The sequence below is a fragment of the Bufo bufo genome, chromosome 1 (genome assembly GCF_905171765.1).
Source record: "Bufo bufo chromosome 1, aBufBuf1.1, whole genome shotgun sequence".
Lineage (NCBI taxonomy): Eukaryota > Metazoa > Chordata > Amphibia > Anura > Bufonidae > Bufo > Bufo bufo.
In genome coordinates this window covers 618428608-618453581 of record NC_053389.1, presented here as the reverse complement: position 1 = coordinate 618453581, position 24974 = coordinate 618428608, and the positions used below count along the sequence as shown (strand labels likewise).

Below are 24974 nucleotides of genomic sequence, written 5' to 3'. Positions count from 1 at the left end.
GGAAAACTTGTGATTGAGCTGAGATTGATAAAGTATAAACTGTTAGTGATGCTTGGTCAGTGATCATACAACCAAGGTGGTCACTCTTTAATTTGGGTTATGCGGCAGGGTATGTGTTGAGGCAGGGTCCATCTTCCCTTGCTGTGATACAGGCTGCCACTCTGGCATAGTAATAGTCATACAGATGCCGGATATCCTCCTGTGGTATGTCGTTCCAAACTCTTACAACTTGAACCTGGAGTTCAGCCATGGTAGTTGTTGGCTGACTTGCATGGGAGATGCTGATGCGGCCACCAGTAGTACAAAGAGAGAACCTGCTTTAATCACTAAACGTTGTTGTTTATCATCGATGGCCACATCAGAGTTTGCAGGAGGGCTAAAGAGGGCCTACTGTCATCATACATAGTGTGGAGACACACAGGACCAACACCAACACTCAGGAGGTATTTTGCCCCATCAAGAATGTCTAGGACTGGGTAGGGCAAAGGATCTCCTATGAACAGCATCCAACAACCACCTTGGCTGAACTACGGGTCCAAGGTGAAAGAACTTGGAACGACATACCACAGGAGGATATCCAGCATCTGTATGTCTATTATTAAGCTAGAGTGGCAGCCTGTATCACAGCAAGGGGAGATGCCACCCAGTATTAATGTGACCCTGCCATAGAACCCAAAATAAAAGGGTGCACCACCTTGGTTATGTGATCATTGACCAAGCACCACTAGCGGTTTATACTTTGTCTATCTGAGCTCAATCGCATAAAATTTTCCAGATTTTTTTTTTTGCATTTTCTAGTAGTGTATATATGGCAGATGATCCTGGTGATCCTCTTTTTTCTCTGGTTGTTTAGTACTTCATTATTATTCTGTCTTGGGATGAGCCTGTGCTTATAAACAACAGCCAATCTGAAGAGGCAGAGCTGCAGGAGAAGGGAGAGAGCAGGAGTCAATTATAAAACAGGAGGTGATTTTCAGACCTCACACTCCCTTTAGGTGCAATAGCTAAACTTTTATGTAATGCAGCTGTGCTAAATACGGTAGTAGCACATACAAAAGAAACTAACTAGCATGTTAACCTCACCTATAGCAGTGATTTCCAACCTCTGGCTCCCCAGCTGAACATTTTGGAATCACTGAAGATTGTTACATTTTCGAATGGATTTTCAGTGAGTCAGTATGGATGCTTCTGCTACTATAGACACAGCTTGTGACATAAAGATAAAATTTGTGACTATATCTGTAGCTATTTTTTCTATTGCATGTATTTTGGGGTGTTGGGAGCCCACAACTAAAGCACCCAGCAATTGGACAAGATATTAATTCCCTTTTTAAAAATAAGAAACATATTTAGCTTTATAGTTCAGGCCAGCTTTTATTTAAAGGGGTTCTCCGGGAATTAAGAAAATGAAAATACTTAAATATAACATTAAATATAATGGCTCGTTTTGTCTGGAGAGCAATCATCAGGGAAAGGAAAATGGCCGCTGTCCCATTAGTTCACACAAAACCTGTCCTGATCACACAAGTTACGTTACAACACTGAGGTAAAGAGCTGCCTCCTCCTCCTCTCTACTTGTCAGGGATTATGATCCTGAATACAGATGATAAGATCTTCAGCTGAATCTGTAGGGAATTTAGTTCATGAGGAGACATGAAGTACAGAGAGGACAGACAGTATAGGCTGTGGTAATGGATACTGTAAACAAGTACTGCTGCACACTTCACTCTCCTCTCATGTCTCCTTATCTTTTCCATTCCCACAGAGATTCACCTGTATTCAGGATCAGGATTCCCGACAAGCAGAGCAGAGAGGAGGATGAGGCAGAACTATGGCTCATTGTGTTGAAGTAACTTGTCCTCCTGTGTAATTAGGACAGGTTTTGTATGTACTGATAGGACTGTGGCCATTTTATTTTTCCTAATGATTGCTCCCCAGAGAAAACGAGCCATTATAACTAATGAAAGGTATTTATGAATATATTTATTAGAAATAATAATTAAGTATTTTAATTTTTTTTATTCCTGGAGAACCCCTTTAAGAAAATGAAAATATTTAAATATTACTTCCCAAAAACCTTTGCTTAGTTATAATGGCTTGTTTTGTCCGGGGAGCAATCATTAGGAAAAATAATATGGCCGCCATCCTACTAGTCCACACAAAACCTGTCCTAATTACACAGGAGGACAAGTTAAAGAGCCGCGCTATCTTCCTTGCTTACTTGTCAGGGATTATGATCCTGAATACAGTTTCATATGGTCTTCAGATGAATCTCTGTAGTAGGCCTGCATGATATATCGCAAAAGCAATCGTATCGCAATAATCGACGACTGCGATATGGCAATTTGGCCGACCCAAAAATGCTGCGATTTCCTATACACGGCCGTCGCAATGCCGCACAGCGTGGTCGGCGAGTGTATCAACAGAGAGAGGAGAGCTGGGGGCCGGCATCTGGATTAGGAATGACAGCGGGGACCGGTGCAGTCCCTGTATTCTAATGCACCAGCCCCACTCACTGTTGTATAATCTTATCTAACCTGTAGGCATTTTTAAAATATAATAATCATTTGTAATCCAGCTCTATTACTTACAACTAAGTTCTGCAACAGAGAGGAGGGAGGAGGCAGGCCGAAAGGGCAGGCGGGCGGTGCGTCACACTACGTGATGTACCTGCGCCGCCTACTTTATGAATGAAGCAGGCGGCGCAGGCGCTTGACGTAGTGAGTGACGCGCCGCACGCCCGCCCTGCCTCCTGCCTGCCTCCTCCTCTCTGCTACTGAACTTAGTTGTAAGTAATACAGCTGGATTACAAATGATTATTATATTTTAACAATGCCTACAGGTTAGATAAGATTATACAACAGTGAGTGGGGCCGGTGCATTAGAATACAGTGACTGCACCGGTCCCCGCTCTTCATTCCTAATCCAGATGCCGGCCCCCAGTCCCTGTATTGGGGGTCAATCACACTGCAGGGGCACTGTTATAGGGGGATCTGTGGATGGCACATAGCATAAGATGCTATATATGTGTCATCGTCAGATCCCCCCATAGCAGTGTCATCCACAGATCCCCTCCATAACAGTGTAATCTACAGATGCCCCCATCACAGTGTTATCCAGAGATCCCCCATCACAGTGCCATCCACAGATCCCCCATAACAGTGCCATCCAGAGATCCCCCATAACAGTGCCATCCAGAGATCCCCCATAACAGTGCCATCTAGAGATCCCCCATAACAGTGCCATCCAGAGATCCCCCATAACAGTGCCATCCAGAGATCCCCATAACAGTGCCATCCAGAGATCCCCCATAACAGTGCCATCCAGAGATCCCCCATAACAGTGCCATCCAGAGATCCCCCATAACAGTGCCATCCAGAGATTCCCCATAACAGTGCCATCCAGAGATTCCCATAACAGTGCCATCCAGAGATCCCCATAACAGTGCCATCCACAGATCCCCATAACAGTGCCATCCAGAGATCCCCCATAACAGTGCCATCCAGAGATCTCCCATAACAGTGCCATCCAGAGATCCCCCATAACAGTGCCATCCAGAGATCCTCCATAACAGTGCCATCCAGAGATTCCCCATAACAGTGCCATCCAGAGAATCCCTTTAAGGGATACCTCACAAGGAGGCACCCCCAACTTTATCCCACCTGGATACAGTAACTCAAGGTGGTCACAACTATGGAAACAGCTGTGTGGGCTGTGCTACACAAAAATGCTGCGATTTCCTATACACGGCCGTCGCAATGCCGCACAGCGCGGTCGGCGGGTGTATTAACAGAGAGAGGAGAGCTGGGGGCCGGCATCTGGATTAGGAATGACAGCGGGGACCGGTGCAGTCCCTGTATTCTAATGCACCAGCCCCACTCACTGTTGTATAATCTTATCTAACCTGTAGGCATTGTTAAAATATAATAATCATTTGTAATCCAGCTCTATTACTTACAACTAAGTTCTGTAACAGAGAGGAGGGAGGAGGCAGGCCGGGAGGGCAGGCGGGCGGTGCGTCACTCTCTACGTCATGCACCTGCGCCGCCCACTTTATGAATGAAGCAGGCGGCGCAGGCGCGTGAAGTAGTGAGTGACGCGCCGCACGCCCACCCTGCCTCCTGCCTGCCTCCTCCTCTCTGCTACTGAACTTAGTTGTAAGTCATACAGCTGGATTACAAATGATTATTATATTTTAACAATGCCTACAGGTTAGATAAGATTATACAACAGTGAGTGGGGCTGGTGCATTAGAATACAGTGACTGCACCGGTCCCCGCTCTTCATTCCTAATCCAGATGCCGGCCCCCAGTCCCTGTATTGGGGGTCATTCACACTGCAGGGGCACTGTTATAGGGGGATCTGTGGATGGCACATAGCATAACAGTGCCATCCAGAGATCCCCATAACAGTGCCATCCAGAGATCCCCCATAACAGTGCCATCCAGAGATCCCCATAACAGTGCCATCCAGAGATCCCCCATAACAGTGCCATCCAGAGATCCCCCATAACAGTGCCATCCAGAGATCCCAATAACAGTGCCATCCACAGATCCCCCATAACAGTGCCATCCACAGATCCCCTCCATAACAGTGTCATCCACAGATCCCTCATAACAGTGCCATCCACAGATCCCCCCTCATAACAATGCCATCCACAGATCCCCTCCATAACAGTGTCATCCACAGATCCCCTCCATAACAGTGTCATCCACAGATCCCCTCCATAACAGTGTCATCCACAGATCCCCTCCATAACAGTGTCATCCACAGATCCCCCATAACAGTGCCATCCACAGATCCCCTCCATAACAGTGTCATCCACAGATCCCTCATAACAGTGCCATCCACAGATCCCCCCTCATAACAATGCCATCCACAGATCCCCTCCATAACAGTGTCATCCACAGATCCCCTCCATAACAGTGTCATCCACAGATCCCCTCCATAACAGTGTCAACCACAGATCCCCTCCATAACAGTGTCATCCACAGATCCCCTCCATAACAGTCTCATCCACAGACCACCATTAGTTCAAAACCCACTAAAAGTACACCTTTTGGTTAAAAAAAATTTTTTTTCTTATTTTCCTCCTCAAAAACCTAGGTGCGTCTGGGCGTATGGGCAGGTGGTATATTACCTTATATTTCTGCTGCTGACTATGGTGTTCTTTAAAAAGTTCCTGTTTGTTCAGTGTTTGGAAAATCTTATTTTAATGAACACATGTTCTTATATCAATTCTATTTTATTCATCTGTTCTGTGCAGTGCTATTAAGAAAATAGCTAGTTTTGTATTTTGTACTTTTGCAGTAATGCAAATATGTTATTTACTTTAGTAAAAGATGTTTTATTTTGAAAAACACTGTGCATTTCAGTTCTTGAGTTGAGCATAGTTCAGCATTATCAGTAATTTGTGTTTGCTTTTGCCTTGAAAATCCAAGCAAATAGACCTCTAGCACAATTCCCTTAAAATATTGCATTGCATATCGTTATCGCATTTTCTTAATTCCCGGAGAATCCCTTTAAGGGATACCTCACAAGGAGGCACCCCCAACTTTATCCCACCTGGATACAGTAACTCAAGGTGGTCACAACTATGGAAACAGCTGTGTGGGCTATGCTACACTGTTTCTGTAGTTCCTTAGCTGGTCACCAAAATGACTAATCTACACTTTAGGATTATGAGAAGTATCACTGTGGTATCATATGTGATATAGTGACACAACATTTCTTTTAGGCATTTTGGTATACGAGGGAAAAAGGAGAACTGGGCCCAGTATTCGGCTCTTCAGATCTTTGGGATGGAGTGGCAATCATTTTTGACACCTTTGATCATGATTCTAAGGTAAGTCAATGTACTGCTCATTTGTACAGCACTTCCATAATTCACAGTTTTGTACAGAGATTGTCCTCACGCATATTGCTACCTGTCCCCACTGAGACTCCCAATCTAAACTCCAAATAACATATTACTATAACATGTGGAAGGAAATTGAAGTAGCTGGAGAAAACCTACACAAACACAGGGAGAACATACAAACTCCATGCAGATGTGATCCTTGGCCAAATTCAAACCCAGGACCACAGAGCTGCAAGGCAACCGCACTAAGCACTAAGCCATCAAACACCAAAACACTGTACTACTTCTTATGTAGAGGAACTAACATGTGCCCAATTCCAGACTTGACATTTTCTTGCTGTTAACTTACTGTATCCATCACAAAGATTACATCTACAAATCTTGCTGACCCTAATACATTTGATCACAAACTAATTCATATCTCAGTTATCAATATAGTTTAAAGGGGATGGCTGGACACTGTTCAAACACAGAACAACAACAACAAAAAACTACACTCAACTTTTCAGAGTGTCCCGGTTCTAGCACCGTGCTCCCATTTCTGCCAAATGGAAGTGATGACAAGCACTACACGCAATGGCGGTTGTGGAGCTGCGATGCTGGAACCTGGACGCCCTGAAAAGGTGAGTGCAATTTATGTTCTGTTAAACAATAAGCCTATAGATTTTATTGAATGTTGAATAACCTTTTAAATGCATTCTAAGGCTTGCCATATGTATTAGGTAGCTGTCAGCTGAACAAGTTTGTTCAAGTGACAGCTGTCTCTCCTGACCCTCATACACATTCTCTCTCAGCTCGTCTTGGTGTAAATGTGTCCAGAATGGGGAGAAAGCTACCAGATGACTCTGGCGTTGGTTTATCTCCCTAAGAACAAAAACACTAAGCAGTTGAAATCAAACTGCATAATCCTTACCGCCCCCCCCCCCCCCCCCCCCTCCTACCCCCAACATCTCCCATCGGAGGAAAGTTAAAAGGCCCCCATACATATTAAATGGTCGGCCAGTCCTGTTGAAATTGGCAGGTTTGGCTAATGTGGATGGTCTATTTAATGCTATATTCTGTCCACTATAAACCATATCTAAAACACATGATGCTGCTGTTATTGTTAGGGGTTTTCTGAGTATTTTGTGTTTCTATAACCATTTACCCTGCTATGCTTCAAGGACGTCTTCCTGTCCCTGCCACCGCTCTGCACTTCTCCAGGTGGGATGTCGAGTACATGCACACAGTGCACACAACCAAACACTGGAGAGTGCATTAATTCTATTAATGCAACTTCATTAGTTGCTATTTATGGTGATGTACATCTTTTACCTACCTTTATACCTTGATTTTTACTCTTCCTACCACAGTATTTCCTGTGTTTGACAGCCCATTTGACCCCTCTGTACTTTAATTAGATTTCTGTAACCATGTTTATCAACCATGGCAACTCCGATTTAAACTTAAAGGGGTTGTCTCATGAAAAATATTCTACAGTTTTCAGCTAAATCTGAATACTTTTGTAATTGCATGTAATTAAAAAAATCTAAAATCTGTATAGCGCCACCTGCTGTTTTGTTTCTTCTTATTTCTTTATCCGGCTCACTGAGATGGCCGCACATGCTTAGTTTCATCCTTCTACTGCCTCCTGAGCCGCGATAGGGAGAGCATGGACACGTCCCCTTAGCTGCAGCAGAAAAGACATGCCTCCTGAGCTGCGGCAGAAAAGACCCTCCCCCTGAGTTTCGGCAGAGAAGACCCTCCCCTTGAGCTGTCGGCTTTATATAAATCTAGCAGAGCAATGAATGTGGAGATCTCTGGATCCATGTGAGGTACAGGGCTGGTTCAAGCTTTGTTAGAAAAAGACTGTCATGTACTATATGATATACGATTTTTATTTTTTAGATCATACATGGCATAATCTCTTTAGGCCATAGTTCACCAAGTCCAAGGTGTGAACCAGCACTCTGCTGAATGCTTTAATCTGTTTATCTAGAACTATACATTCACCCTATGCCCATCTGTTAAAACACCTTATATCTTCAAATATGTATGTCACAGGGTTTTGCCTAAATTGTCTTTTAATATCTCCCTTCCTTTAGGGAAATAATCCAGCAATTGTCATTGTGGGCAATAACGGCAAGCTGACGTACGACCACTTGCGGTAAGTGCAGGTCTGAATTAAGAATGTATTGAAGTATAGTAACCTGCTCTTCTGGCTGTTATATCATTTTCAGAAATCATAGTCTTGTGGCTTTATCCACAGCTAATTGGGTGGAGAGTGTTTCTATCAGGAGGTGGATAGAGGAGTGTATGGTAATTGTAGAACATAATCTATAAGGGGCCAGGGATCTCTCAGTAGATGATGGAGTCCTGCCATTTTCATCTGATACATGCATATAGAAGCCAGAACTTAGTCCTGTAGACATATTGGGGGTCATTTATTAAGACCAGAGTTTTAGACACTGGTCTTAATAACCCCTATATCTGGCAGTAGGTCCGCAGGGAAGTTATGAAGAGGCGCCGGTCTCTACATAACTTCGGCGCATCCAGCACCAGTCTAAATGTAAGCCAGCTTCCTAGCCATTTTCTACGCCTAAAACAGGCATAGAAAATGATGAATGAGATGGCCCAGCCCCTTCCCCGCCCACACCACGCCCACTTTTTTAGACCTGGCAAGAGCGGGGAAAAGCGTATTTCTGGATAATAAATGACCCCCATTATCTTGCAGAAATGTAGAGCATGCAACACTGACTTAATCAGACACATCCTTTCTAATAAAAAGTCACATTGGAAACTCTAGTTTTTTTGTAGTTCCCCTGTACGATATACAGATGTAGGCTGACTTGTCATCTGTACATTGTGATTTCATGGGGCTGCTGCATTTGTGGCCAGAGTTTCCGTTTCTTTTTTCTTTTTTCTTTTTTCCAAAACAAGATTGGAGCGGTTTCAGAACGGTAACTCCCTCCATTTCCTACCAGCTTACACATTCCATTAGCGGTATTCTGAATATCAGAAATTGTGCGACCTTTTATTAGTCACAAAAATGATAAAAATAGAGCAAATTGCAGTGTCACATGTTGTATAAAAATGAAAGCTGGGATGGTGAGAACAGACGTTATGATAGCATTTCAGAGACATTTCCTCCTTCTTGTCCCTCTGTTTATTTGTACATATTTGGTAGGTGCAGCTTTGTGCCCCCTCCTCAGAGAGAGCAAAGCATGCCATATGGCTGTTCCCTCCATTCCCTCCAAGTTCTAATGTCCCCACGCACATATGTGCAGAACTCTGTCTTGCCTGGAATTATGAACATCTGTTAACCATTGCCATACCCCATCAGTGTACTCGATGAGGATACACAGAAATTGTCTTCTATTCATCTCCTGTAAGGTTTTGCTATCCTTACTTGATGGCCAGTGAACTCCTGGTTATTGTGCCTCTTGCCATCAGGCTAATGCCTTTGTACCTTACGTAATGTATCTACACTTTATATATTGTGTTTCTAGTTTCTGAAAATCTTATATGCCTGCATCTGAAAACAATTACTGGAAACACTGTGAGAACTAGGATCTTTGGAGCAGATGAACATTCCATATAGATGTACACTGCACCATAACACTTCCTGTTCGTTGTCCATGAACCCAACCGATTTGTAGTTCAGTTCACGTCACAAACACATTGCTTTACTGGAGCAGCTTTTTCTAACGCTTCTCTTTGCACCCGCATCGCATCCACGGTGCATTTTTGCTGTTAATTTTTACCAAAATTACAGAAACCACTTCAAATAATGAACTGTAGCCTCAATATGTAAACCCAGCCTAAACATACTAAATTTTGTAATTATTACTTATTAGAAGTAAGTGGTATGTTCCACTTTTTCCAGAAGCCCTCAGCTGCTATTTCCCTGCCAGTGCTCACCAAAAAAAATCTGTCTGAAGTAAAACCAAAAATAAGTGAAAAGGAGGAAGGGTTGCAGCTGCAGTTTCTCTGTCTGTCTATGAGACAGCATGGTGTGAAAGGGAAGCACAGGTCAGGAGACATCTGACTGCTTCACAATACATAGCATAGCACTACCAACATACTGGGAAGAACCTGGTCATTCAACATGTACAGTGGCATGCAAAAGTTTGGGCACCCCTGGTCAAAATTACTGTTACTGTGAACAGTTAAGAAAGTTTAAGATGAAATGATCTCCAAAATGCATAAAGATGAAACACACTTTTCAACATTTTACGCAATATCAGTGTATGATTTTGGTTTTGTACAATTTTAGACAAAAAAAAGGAAAGGAGTACAATGCAAAAGTATGGGAACCCAAGCAGATCTTAGCATTCAGATAACTTTGACCGAGGTCTCACACCTTAAATAGCCTGTTAGAGTTAACGGTTATTCACAATCATCATTAGGAAAAGCCAGGTGATGCAAATTTCTATAAGTACTCAGGCTCCTTTTGTCCCAAAAAACAGCAGCCATGGGTTCTTCTAAGCAGCTGCCTAACACTCTGAAAATAAAAATGGTTGAGGCTCACAAAGCAGGAGAAGGCTATAAGAAGATGGCAACCTGAAACACTTTTCTATTTCCTCAATTCGAAATGTAATTAGGAAATGGCAGTTAACAGGAAGAGTGGAGGTCAAGAGAAGGTTTGGAAGACAGCTGGTCGTAGGATTGCTATAAAGGCAAATCAGAACCCCCACTTGACTGTAAAAGACCTTCAGGAAGATTTAGCAGACTCTGGAGGTGTGGTACATTGTTCTACTGTTCAGTGACACCGTCACAAATATGGCCTTTATGGGTCAGTCATCAGAAGAAAACCACTTCTGTGTCCTCACCACAAAATTTAGAGTCAGAAGTTTGAAAAAGAACATGTAAACAAGCCTAATGCATTTTGAAAACAAATCATGTGGATTAAATAGAACTCTGGCCACAATGAGCAAAGGTATATTTGAATAAAAAAGGGCACAGAATTTCATGAAAAGAACACCTCTCCAACCATTAAGAATGGGGGTGGATCAATCATGCTTTGGGTTTGTGTTGCAGCCAGTGGCACAGGTAACATTTCACGTCTAGAGGGAAGAATGGATTCATAACAGCAAATTATGGAAACAAACATAACACGAACTGAAAAAAAGCTAAAGTAGAAAAAGAGGATGGCTTCTACAAATGGATAATGATCCTAAACACACCTGAAAATCCACAATAGACTTCCTCAAAAGGCGCAAGCTTAAGGTTTCACCATGACCCTCACAGTCCTTTGATCTGAACATCATTCAAAATCTGTGGATAGACCTCAAAAGAGCAGTGCATGCAAGATGGCCCAGGATTCTCACAGAACTGGAAGACTTTTGCGAGGAAGAATGGATGAAAATCCCTCAAACAAAGCTTTTACAAGCTGTGATACTTGCCAAAGGGGGTGCTACTACCGGTAGGTACTAGCCATGCAGAGTGCCCAAAGTTTTGCTTCGGGACCTTTTTCCTTATTTTGAAAATGTAAAAGATGAAAATATAAAATGAGTTTTTGCTTAAAATATAAAGGGAATGTGTCATCTTTAACTTTATACTTTTTGGAGATCATTTCATCTTCAACTTGCCTAACTGTTCACAGTAACAGTTATTTTGACCAGAGGCGCCCAAAATTTTGCATGCCACTGTAGAGGGAAACTTAGACTCCCAGTTTGTTACTGTAGAGCATCTAATGTACATCTGCAGCTGTTTAATATGTATTTTTGTAATGGTAGGCACACTTGTAATGTGCAGTGTTGAGCGCGAATATTCGAATTACGAATATTTATCTCGAATATCGCAACTTTGAGAATTCACAAATATTTTGAATATAGTGCTATTCGCTATATCGAATATTCGTCATTTTTTAACATCTGAAAACATGATTCCTCCCTGCTTCTTGCTTGTGGGCCAATGAGTCATTGGCCTACAAGCAACTTAAGCAGGGAGGAATCATGACTTTAGATGAGAAAAATGACGAATATTGCCTGGGGGTTAGACTATACAGTCGGATCTGAATTTTCATGATCTCAGTGAGATTGTGAAAACTCTGATCCGATAGTATATTCTAACCCCCAGGCATTCCCATGGTGACGGGGACGCTTGTCGGGGAGGAGTATGCCGAAGTGGAACAACTGTACAGATTAAAAAAAAAAAAAAAGCTGAATATTCTAAAAAACAAATATATTCGATATAGTGCTATATATTCATTTTTTAGAATATTTCGTAATATTCTAAAACAAGAATATATAGCAATATAGCGAATATTCGAAAAAACTTATGTAGAGCATTTTAGCTAATATAGTGCTATAATCTTCTTTGTCTAATAGTTGTAATTTTTTTCTTATCTGAAGTTCAGATTGGAAACAAATTACAATTTTAAAAAAAAAAGATTATAGCGCTATATTAGCTAAATTGCTCTACATTAGTTTTTTTTTTAATATTCGCTATATTGCTATATATTCTTGTTTTAGAATATTACGAATATTCTGAAAAACAAATATAGCACTATATTAGTTATATTGCTCTATATATTCATTTTTTAGAATATTCGTCATTTTTTTCCATCTGAAGTCATGATTCCTCCCTGCTTAAAGGGGTTGTCCCATCTACCGTCTTCATACTTACCTGCTGCGAGCTGTGCCGTTCACTTCCTGGTTTCCGGCTTGTGAGGCTGGGCGGGCTTAGTCAGCTTGATTGAAGGCTTGTCCTGGCCGGGCCGCACGCTGTCTTGAACGTGCACGCCGCCGCACATGCGCCATGGTGACTTCTTCCTGGCTAGTATAGTACAGAGCCGGCGTGCGCGTTTGCGGGTCTGTACTATACTGGCCAGGAAGAAGTCATCATGGCGCATGCGCAGCGGCTTGCGCGTTCAGGACAGTGCGCGCCCCGGCCGGGAGAAAATAAGGTGTCTTCTGCGCAAGCGCGGCCACCGGATTCGGGAGAAGAGCGGTGGCCGTAACTACGGGAGACGAAATGACAAGAATGAGGTAGGAGAGGATGAATATTCTTAAGAAGGGTGGGAATTGGCTAATAAAATATATTTACAAAAATGATCACTGTCAAATCATTAACAGATTTAACAGTGATCATTGAGATGGGAATACCCCTTTAAGTAACTTAAAGAGGACCTTTCACCAGGATACATGTATTGAAATAATTATATTACCTTACAGTGCGGCCCCCAGTGATGTCTTTCTGCTTTATTTTTTTTTCAAAGGACCCCCCCTTTCGTCCGCTGTTTTCTCCCTGGCTAAGAGCGGGACGCTCTGATTAGATGTGCTCGCAGCCAGGGAGAAGATAACCGCGCCCAGGACAAATTCAAGTCCCCGCCTAGTTGAACCAAATCTCCTTATTAGCATATGAGGGGCCAAAACAAACGGGTACCACAGCGGACGAAAGGGGGGCGTCCTTTAAAAAAGTTTAAGTGGAAAGACATCACTGGGGGCCGCACTGTAAGGTAATATAACTATTTCAATACATGTATCCTGGTGAAAGGTCCTCTTTGGAAAAAAAAATTATGAATATTCTAAAAAACTAATATATAGCACTAAATTCTATAGTGCTATATATTCGTTTTTGACCCACACCTGTATTGATTGCGTAATATTAGCATATTACGCGATCATTACCTTGCTGATTTTTCGAGTAAAAAAAATGTAGAATATAACGAATAATCGAATTCGCGAATATTCAACGAATATTCTACAAAATCTTCGCGAAATATTGCAAATTCGAATATGACCCCTGCCGCTCATCACTAGTAATGTGAAGAATTAGTATGGTAAGATACAGGGTCTAGTCACTAAGTCACTGGTCTAGTCTACCTCCAGCCCATCTCAGACTCTCTACCACGGTGTGGGGAGCCCACTCTCCACCCCGTAACAGCTTCCATTTTGCTGGCAGTGCTTCCTCTCTTGGGACTCTGCTCTCTGATGTTTTGCAGAGAGACTCCCTCTCCATCTGCTGCTGTAATCACCTGTTGCCTCAGTTCACCTGCTACCGGGGCATTCTCTACACATTACATCTTCTTTGTGGGCATACTACTGTACCTCTTGTTGGTGGGAAGTATAGTTCTTTTTAGACTAATTTATTTTTTCAAACAAGATTTATCCACTTTACATCTGTTCATTTTCTTAATTAGTATTCATTGTGATCAGTAGCATTAACTGTACCATGTATTTCGCTATACCAGGGGTATTGAAGTTTTATTGTCATTTTTTTTTTTAAAGGGATGGCTCAAGTCAAGCACTAGGCACTTGTATGGAACATTTCAGGAATACAATTCGCCCATTCAGGGCAAAGATAACCTATTATAAAAGAACTCTACGAGTAAGTGTCCTATATAATTGATCTGTACTGTAACACATTGCTTGTCTGTATAGGTGTACTGTGCAGATCTAGATTTATATGCAAACCAGATGTGTGTAGCTGCCAAAACATTGAAATTCCCTGTGTGTGTTTCATATTGCATCATGATCTTCTTCAGACTATCGATGTAAAACACTATTACACCGTACTCACAACAGGCAGTGTACATACGGTAATTGCAAAAATAATGGATTATGATAGAAAAAAAATCCTACAGCTGTCCAGTTCCTGCTGACTACAGACTGTCAGCATCAGTTTACAGCAGTTTGTAGGCACTAATACAGTATTATTATTATTTATTATTAAAGCGCCATTCATTCCATAGCGCTGTACATATGATAAGCGGTGCACATACAGTAGATCTTTCACTTCTCTAAAATGTGTTTCTCCATTAATCTAGTTCTCAATCATCTAGAAATCCCAGTGGTCTGGCATTCATTAATATTAATTAATATTAAAAGAGCTACTAAAATCAAGTGGCATTTAAAATTTGTATGGAGCTAGTAGAGAAATAATTGCTTGAAGTGTCTGGACGCATTAGAGCATTTTTTCATACTAGAGCTGGAAATGAGTTTGGAAAAATTCCCATAGCCCAGAGAATCTGCTAGCTCAGCTCATCAGTTCCATCCCAAAAAACATGGGGCCAGATTTATCATTAGCTCAAGTCAGAATAATAGAGTGAAAAAGTCGCAAATTATTGCGCAATCTGTTAAACTGCGCAGAAATGTATGACTTTTATTGGCTCTGCACTATGCTCGCCAGTTTTCTGAAAGTGGGCGTGTTTTCTTATGTAAATCAATCTCTAGACAGATTTACTATTGCGACTATTTAAAAAGTCGCAAAAAAATGCGCAATTTCACTCCAGTGAGGACCATGCTTGTCTTATGCGACTTTTTAATAGAACATGCGACTTTTTTGTAAAGACGTGCGACTTTTGTAAAGCTGCTTACTGACGGATAAACTGCTACCGTCAAAACCACATTTATTACAGTCTTAAAGGGCCGATCATAAATCTGATTTAGCTAAAACTGACTTTAGCCATATGTGAAAGTGGAGTGAGCTGTCAGAGTAATGATAAATCTGGCCCATGTACTTTTATTACATATGTGAATGCCCCATGCAGGCCATCTAGTGTTTGGTAATAATTAGCCTATTAACCTAAGCTTCTCTGCTTCTATACCTGAAAGTCCAAGACTCCAATCTTTCTCTAAGGTTTGTAACACAGACTGCAGTTAGGTCTGCACGTGACGAATATCAATGGGGCATTTATAAATAATACTGGGGGGGGGGGGGGGGCACTAATGAGGGCATTAATAATACTAAGTGGGTACTAAGGGGCCAATATTCATACAGGGGGCCACTAAGGGGGCATTAATCATACTAGGAGACACTAAGGGGTAGGTGGTAGCGAGTTAGGAAGGGAGTTGATGTCCAGGGTGCACTATTCGGGGGGGGGGGGGGAATTATGAATACTGAGAGCACTGCTGGACTTTGGATTAAAAAAAGAAGAAAAAAAAACAATTTAATTAATCCATTTTTATAACAGCTTTTAAAAAGGATGTAAAATGGCCAGACGGCTAGAAGATGGATACACAAATGGTTGAAAAATGGGCATCAAAAACTGACACAATGTTTTTTTGTTGTGTGAATATGGCCTGAAAGTAGCCAGAAATGTTGGAATCATTGTTCTGTTTATTACCTGTGCTTTATGCGTCTGACTCTTAATTAGGCCTAAGGCTTAGTTCACATCAGCGTTCAGCCTTTCCGTTCTCCTGCTCCATTATAGGAGCAGGAGAACGGAAAGGACGGATTCGGCACATAACTGAGCCGAACGGAGCCTACGGACCCCATAGACCCCCATAGACTATAATGGGGTCCGTTAGGTTTCCGTTCAGAAGATGATTTTGGAGCGGATACAAAAGTTGTGCATGCAGGACTTTTGTCTCCGCTCCAAAATCATCTTCTGAGCAGAAACCTAACGGACCCCATTATAGTCTATGGGGTCTGTAGGCTCCGTTCGGCTCAGTTATGAGCCGAATCCGTCCTTTCCGTTCTCCTTCTCCTATAACGGAGCAGGAGAACGGAAAGGCTGAACGCTGATGTGAACTCGACCTACGTCATAGGTTTTAAACATTTCTAAGAAGCAGATGATGTTGGTGTTATGGAAACATAGTGTCATCCACAGTGCCCTGCCCCTGTAAAGCTGACCTACAGCAGTGAAGAAAAATGACTGGGTTGTTATGGAAACCTGGTGTAAATCGTGTGTATGTGGAGACTAAGGGCCTGCAAGCTTCTATTGGTTGATAAGGGTCATGTGACCGTGTGTATGGCAGTTGGGATATGAGTGAAAGACCTGCAGGCTTCTATTGGCTAATGTAGGTCATGTGATGGTGCCATATTTGAATTTTTTATTGTAATATCTCAATAACGGTACGTCCTAGAGAGTTGAGACCCGGTATAAAACCTTCCCGGACACCTGATGTCCTGTGTGCCAAATTTTGTGATTGTAAATGCGATGGTGGCGATTCCTTTAGTGGACATACATACATATATACACACATACACTCAGCTTTATATATTAGATTATTACATCCATATGCTGCCACCTAGTGGTGACTTAGGGAAATGGTTATGCTTTATCCATAATATACTGAAGTTACCATAAAACTAAACTGCAGTTTTGGTTTGTGGCAATAGTATAACAAACTTGTAACAGTGGCCCACATGTACTAACGTCAGTGCACGTAGATACAGTGCACCAACATGTGACATGAGACATTTAGTTCTTAAGAAATCCTCTGAACCCAGCTTGACATGAAAAAGGGGACATTGCCTAATATGTGACATTTAGTGCCAAAATTGCTTTATAGTTTTAGAGTAAGTATGGTAAAAAAAAAAAAAAAAGTTATGTCTATTGAGTTCAACCATGCAATGCATTACTCGTGTAATGTACTTTTATTTATTTTATGCAGACATTAGCATCAAGCTGTCCCAATGGGGCTCACAATCTAAGTTCAAATTCACTGAATGCCAAGATACCCCAAGGAAAAATTGCTAATTTAGCATAGACGTCACTGAGGGCAATTTCCTAAAACGTAACTTTTAATCTACATACAATAAAAAATCCAAAATTAATCAAGCAGCCAAAAAGCTGAATATGATACCTATAGTACAAAAAGCTGTTAAGACAACAGACGGTTAGCAAAAGTCAGTGGTACGATACGGGTGGGACAAGTCATCCAGATACAGTTGCAAGAAAAAGTATGTGAACCCTTTGGAATGATATCGATTTCTGCACAAATTGGTCATAAAATGTGATCTGATCTTCATCTAAGTCACAACAATAGACAATCACAGTCTGCTTAAACTAATAACACGCAAAGAATTAAATGTTACCATGTTTTTATTGAACACACCATGTAAACATTCACAGTGCAGGTGGGAAAAGTATGTGAACCCTTGGATTTAATAACTGGTTGAACCTCCTTTGGCAGCAATAACTTCAACCAAACCTTTCTTGTAGTTGCAGATCAGACGTGCACAACGGTCAGGCGTAATTCTTGACCATTCCTCTTTACAGAACTGTTTCAGTTCAGCAATATTCTTTGGATGTCTGGTGTGAATCACTTTCTTGAGGTCATGCCACAGCATCTCAATCGGGTTGAGGTCAGGACTCTGACTGGGCCACTCCAGAAGGCTTATTTTCTTCTGTTTAAGCCATTCTGTTGTTGATTTACTTCTATGCTTTGGGTCGTTGTCCTGTTGCAACACCCATCTTCTGTTGAGCTTCAGCTGGTGGACAGATGGCCTTAAGTTCTCCTGCAAAATGTCTTGATAAACTTGGGAATTCATTTTTCCTTCGATGATAGCAATCCGTCCAGGCCGTGACGCAGCAAAGCAGCCCCAAACCATGATGCCCCCACCACCATACTTCACAGTTGGGATGAGGTTTTGATGTCGGTGTGCTGTGCTTTTTTTTTCTCTACACATAGTGTTGTGTGTTTCTTCCAAACAACTCAACTTTGGTTTCATCTGTCCACAGAATATTTTACCAGAACTGCTGTGGAACACCCAGGTGCTCTTGGGAAAACTGTAAACGTGCAGCAATGTTTTTTTTGGACAGTAGTGGCTTCCTCTGTGGTAACCTCCCATGAAATCCATTCTTGTTTAGTGTTTTACGTATCGTAGATTCGCTAACAGGGATGTTAGCATATTAAAAGAAATAGAATGACCGGCACTCACAATATACTAGGGTCACGCAAAGGGTGCTAATGTCAATTTTAAAATTTATTTACATCTATGACACACAGATTAAAACGTCTAGATTGGCCAATACTGCTGAATTTCAATAAAAAATTACAATATAAAATACTGGACCTCCTGATTCTACAATTGTAAGGTCTAAGATAAATCACAATATACTAATGTACAAAATAATCGCTGGTTTATTGCAAAAGTTCGTAATCAGACTCTTGGTGGAGTAATAAAACAGATGGAAAGGTTTACTTCGAAAAATATATTTTCGAATGAAAGAATATTCAGCTGAAAAAAATATTCGGATGAAAAAATATTTTTGAGTGAAAAAAAGGAGATGTGTTAGATATATAGGTGCACAATGGCTGGATGCTTCCTCAGTGCTGATGTTCACACTCGAACCATATTGCGGCAATAATTCAGATGAAGAGTGAATTCGATATGGCCGCTTGGTTCACTGCGATAATTTAAGAGGAAGATGATTTCAATCTAGCCACTTGGTTCGCGTTTTTTTCTGATAAAAATCGGTGAAGGATCTTATATATATGCACAGTCAGACTCCTGTGGAGTGATATTTTCGGATAGAGAGTACTTTCGATATGACCGCTTGAATGAAACCAGCACAAATATCTAACTTGATGTTCAGTTCAAGTGCTGTTATAAGTCAATATTGTGAGAGTTGGTATAGTACTCACGATTTTGCAGTCCTGACTCTCAGTCCGTTTGGCGCTGGATTCAAATCGCCTCCTGTTGCTAATATATAGCTTGATCCTTCCTCACGAATCTGTGACGTCTTTATCACGAAAATTGTGTGCAGGTCTCACTATGTTATCACAGGTATCCTTTCGTCTCTCCACTTAGTGCAGCTGACTGTCCTTGAGCAATTACTGAGAAACTTGCCCAGCGTTAAGTCAGTATTTTCTCCAGGTGTTAACTACCGGTAGTGTTCTTATGATTTCTTCTTCCAAAGGCACTGGAAAATATTTGCTTTAGACCAAACGCATTTCGGAGTGTTTTTTGGGGTCTTACTCCTTCATCAGTGAAGGAGTAAGACCCCAAAAAACACTCCGAAACGCGTTTGGTCTAAAGCAAATATTTTATGGTCTAAAGCAAATATTTTAGGTCTTACTCCTTCATCAGTGAAGGAGTAAGACCCCAAAAAACACTCCGAAACGCGTTTGGTCTAAAGCAAATATTTTCCAGTGCCTTTGGAAGAAGAAATCATAAGAACACTACCGGTAGTTAACACCTGGAGAAAATACTGACTTACCGCTGGGCAAGTTTCTCAGTAATTGCTCAAGGACAGTCAGCTGCACTAAGTGGAGAAACGAAAGGATACCTGTGATAACATAGTGAGACCTGCACACAATTTTCGTGATAAAGACGTCACAGATTCGTGAGGAAGGATCAAGCTATATATTAGCAACCGGAGGCGATTTGAATCCAGCGCCAAACGGACTGAGAGTCAGGACTGCTAAATCGTGAGTACTATACCAACTCTCACAATATTGACTTATAACAGCACTTGAACTGAACATCAAGTTAGATATTTGTGCTGGTTTCATTCAAGCGGTCATATCGAAAGTACTCTCTATCCGAAAATATCACTCCATAGGAGTCTGACTGTGCATATATATAAGATCCTTCACCGATTTTTATCAGAAAAAAACACGAACCAAGTGGCTAGATTGAAATAATCTTCCATTTAAATTATCGCAGTGAACCAAGCGGCCATATCGAATTCACTCTTCATCTGAATTATTGCCGCAATATGGTTCGAGTGTGAACATCAGCACTGAGGAAGCATCCAGCCATTATGCACCTATATATCTAATACATCTCCTTTTTTTCACTCGAAAATATTTTTTCATCTGAATATTCTTTCATTCGAAAATACACTGCTCAAAAAAATAAAGGGAACACTTAAACAACACAATGTAACTCCAAGTTAATCACACTTCTGTGAAATCAAACTGTCCACTTAGGAAGCAACACTGAGTGACAATCAATTTCACATGCTGTTGTGCAAATGGGATAGACAACAGGTGAAAATTACAGCCAATTAGCAAGACACCCCAATAAAGAAGTGGTTCTGCAGGTGGTGACCACAGACCACTTCTCAGTTCCTATGCTTCCTGGCTGATGTTTTGGTCACTTTTGAATACTTTCGGTGCTTTCACTCTAGTGGTAGCATGAGACAGAGTCTAGAACCCACACAAGTGGCTCAGGTAGTGCAGCTTATCCAGGATGGCACATCAATGCGAGCTGTGGCAAGAAGGTTTGCTGTGTCTGTCAGCGTAGTGTCCAGAGCATGGAGGCGCTACCAGGAGACAGGCCAGTACATCAGGAGACGTGGAGGAGGCCGTAGGAGGGCAACAACCCAACAGCAGGACCGCTACCTCTGCCTTTGTGCAAGGAGGAACAGGAGGAGCACTGCCAGAGCCCTGCAAAATGACCTCCAGCAGGCCACAAATGTGCATGTGTCTGCTCAAATGGTCAGAAACAGACTCCATGAGGGTGATATGAGGGCCCGACGTCCACAGGTGGGGGTTGTACTTACAGCCCAACACCGTGCAGGACGTTTGGCATTTGCCAGAGAACACCAAGATTGGCAAATTCGCCACTGGCGCCCTGTGCTCTTCACAGATGAAAGCAGGTTCACACTGAGCATATGTGACAGACGTGACAGAGTCTGGAGACGCCATGGAGAACGTTCTGCTGCCTGCAACATCCTCCAGCATGACCGGTTTGGCATTGGGTCAGTAATGGTGTGGGGTGGCATTTCTTTGCAGGGCCGCACAGCCCTCCATGTGCTCGCCAGAGGTAGCCTGACTGCCATTAGGTACCGAGATGAGATCCTCAGACCCCTTGTGAGACCATATGCTGGTGCGGTTGGCCCTGGGTTCCTCCTAATGCAAGACAATGCTAGACCTCATGTGGCTGGAGTGTGTCAGCAGTTCCTGCAAGACGAAGGCATTGATGCTATGGACTGGCCCGCCCGTTCCCCAGACCTGAATCCAATTGAGCACATCTGGGACAACATGTCTCAATCTATCCACCAACGTCACGTTGCACCACAGACTGTCCAGGAGTTGGCAGATGCTTTAGTCCAGGTCTGGGAGGAGATCCCTCGAGACCGTCCGCCACCTCATCAGGAGCATGCACAGGCGTTGTAGGGAGGTCATACAGGCACGTGGAGGCCACACACACTACTGAGCCTCATTTTGACTTGTTTTAAGGACATTACATCAAAGTTGGATCAGCCTGTAGTGTGTTTTTCCACTTTAATTTTGAGTGTGACTCCAAATCCAGACCTCCATGGGTTGAAAAATTTGATTTCCATTTTTTAATTTTTGTTTGATTTTGTTGTCAGCACATTCAACTATGTAAAGAACAAAGTATTTCAGAACAATATTTAATTAATTCAGATCTAGGATGTGTTATTTTTGTGTTCCCTTTATTTTTTTGAGCAGTGTATATTTTTCGAAGTAAGCCTTTCCATTTGTTTTATTACTCCACCAAGAGTCTGATTACGAACTTTTGCAATAAACCAGCGATTATTTTGCACATTAGTATATTGTGATTTATCTTAGACCTTACAATTGTAGAATCAGGAGGTCCAGTATTTTATATTGTAATTTTTTTATTGTAATTCAGCAGTATTGGCCAATCTAGACGTTTTATTATGTGTGTCATAGATGTTAATAAATTTTAAAATTGACATTAGCACCCTTTGCGTGACCCTAGTATATTGTGAGTGCCGGTCATTCTATTTATTTTAGTATTTACCAAGTAAACGGGGGTTTACATTTGACCGTGCACCCAGCCTGAATTCTCCACACAAAGTAGAGCCACTCATATCCGAATTTCACTGGATGTTAGCATATGCCAGAGACTTTTGTAAGTCTTTAGCTGACACTCTAGGATTCTTCTTCACCTCATTGAGCAGTCTGCGCTGTGTTCTTGCAGTCATCTTTACAGGACGGCCACTCCTAGGGAGAGTAGCAGCAGTGTTGAACTTTCTCCATTTATAGACAATTTGTCTTACCGTGGACTGATGAACAGCAAGTCAACAATTCTTAATCGTAGGTCTTCTGAGAGCTCTTTTGTGCGAGGCATCATTCACATCAGGCAATGCTTCTTATGAAAAGCAAACCCAGAACTGGTGTGTGTTTTTTATAGGGCAGGGCAGCTGTAACCAACACCTCCAATCTCATCTCATTGATTGGACTCCAGTTGGCTGACACCTCACTCCAATTAGCTCTTGGAGATGTCATTAGTCTAGGGGTTCACATACTTTTTCCACCTGCACTGTGAATGTTTACATGGTGTGTTCAAAAAAAACATGGTAACATTTAATTATTTGTGTGTTATTAGTTTAAGCAGACTGTGGTTGTCTATTGTATTGACTTAGATGAAGATCAAATCAAATTTTATGACCAATTTGTGCAGAAATCCATATCATTCCAAAGGGTTCACATACTTTTTCTTGCAACTGTATGCTATAGCTGTCCCTAATTTTGCCCTTATCCATACTGCTCAGCCCAGAGATACACCTTGAAGGTAGATGTACTCTATCCACGTACCTAGGCTAACCTGCCCTTATACAGCCCTATTACTAATCCTTATATAGCTCTATCATTTTCTGAGACACCATACACTGTCCCAACGCATTTCCCCTTAAAGGTAATCCAAGGTTCATCAGGGGACTATTAGTATCAGTATGGTAATAGAATACCATGTAATAAAATACTATGTACAGAAGTAATAGTCATGAACAGTAATAGATACGCCATATCCAGAACAAAGATCAAGCTGATAACAAGATACCATATAGATATAAAAGTAAATGATAAACAATATACTGGAGCGCCCCAGACCAGCATAAGTCTGCGACGAGGCACAGAGAATAAAACAGCTAGTATATAGGCAAACAATGTATAATACTTTTTGTTTCTATAATTAAAAAACACTTAGCTGATCCAGATGAATTCCCATCCTCTCTGGGGGGCTCCAGGGGGCAAACAGACAGCTCCATTTTGCCAGAGAAAAAAGCTGCATTTAAATAGTAGTACTAGAGCGGGCAAAACCTTGATTGGTAGACCCAATGTACATGTCCGCCCCCCTCATGTCCCATGATCTGATATGCCCATTATCATTGGATGGATTAATAAAAAATTCCTCCCCATGTGTCTGCTCCAGTAAAATTCGGACGCCTGGCGTCCCAAGCCTCGCTCCGAAGTCCTAAATCCCTGCCCCTCACCTTCCAAACCTCGTTCTCCCTTGTGGATCTCCAATGCCCTCCCCATCCTGTCACCTGACAGAGCGCGGCCACATGATTAAGGATGGGCGTGCGCTTAACGCTCCACGTCCGTGGAGCGCACGGAGATAACTAAACAAACATAGCCGTGCGTTCCACACCCGTGGAGCGCACGCAAAAGGATCCAAGATAGCCATGCGTTCCACACGTAATAGATGTGGAACGCATCGGTCTTTCGCAAAAGAACACATCCTTTTCTGGGAGAGGGTCTAATCCGTTCCAGTGCTGAAAACGATACAGAAGCAAGATCCCCGTTATGGCATTCCCATATATGTTTGGCCACGGGGGTATTATTCTTTTTCTTGAAGTCATTAATATGCTCAAGAATTCGGCAACGGAATTCCCTAAATGTCTTTCCCACATAATCTAAAGGACGGGGACACTGACAGATGTACACTACTGCTCTACTCCTGCAGTTGATAAAATCCTTTACAAAGTAACTTTTATTTGTGGCTGAACATATGTTGACTTTTGAATTCCTGACAAAACGACACGCCGAACATGTGCCACAACGAAAAGTACCCAATGGTTTCACAATCTAAGTTCCCTAGCAAACACAGGGAGAACATACAAACTCCATGCAGATCTTGTCCTTGGTCAGATTCAAACCTAAGACCCCAGCGCTGGAAGGCACCAGTGCTAACCACTGAGCCACCTTGCTGCCCTCTTTAATGTGTTAGTTGCTTGATTACACGAAGAAAGTATGCTCTGCACGTATGACATTGATAGCTGATAATTGCTTAGCTGTGCTTATCACTCAACTTGTCTGTCTTATTTCCTTAGATCTCTGTAAGAACGGGGTTTTCACCCAGTCACAAGGCCTATCAGGTGTGTGCTGAGGTGCCCAACATGGTGATCCCATCCACTGGATACTTTGGAATCTCGGCAGCCACATCCGCTCTAGCAGGTAATTTCTGGGTCTAAATATACTGTGACATTTTTATGTTCATCGGTAAGGTTTGTAGGTTTTTAACATTACATGCCTCATGCCACATACACATTACACAAATGGTACCCTTTTTAGGCTTTTCTGCATCTGTAAAACTCCAAAAAAGAACCTTGATGGCAGGGGCGGATTGGCCATAGACTTTACCAGGAACTTTTCCGGTGGGCCGATGCCCAGGGGGGCGCCTGAGTCCAGTGGAAGTTTTTGGGGATTTTTTTTTGTGCTTTGTGCTGCTGGCAGTA

The 24974-nt window shown here is 42.1% G+C and overlaps 1 protein-coding gene across 1 annotated transcript in view; it reads left to right on the top strand.

Annotated features, from left to right (window-relative positions):
* The window catches only part of LMAN1L (lectin, mannose binding 1 like), an 82135-nt gene that overhangs the window by 935 nt on the left and 56226 nt on the right, over positions 1-24974 (top strand). The window contains exons 3-6 of the mRNA XM_040414644.1: positions 5738-5845; positions 7945-8006; positions 14074-14173; positions 24570-24693. Coding sequence (XP_040270578.1) covers positions 5738-5845; positions 7945-8006; positions 14074-14173; positions 24570-24693 — 394 coding nt within the window. The remainder of the gene's footprint in view (positions 1-5737; positions 5846-7944; positions 8007-14073; positions 14174-24569; positions 24694-24974) is intronic.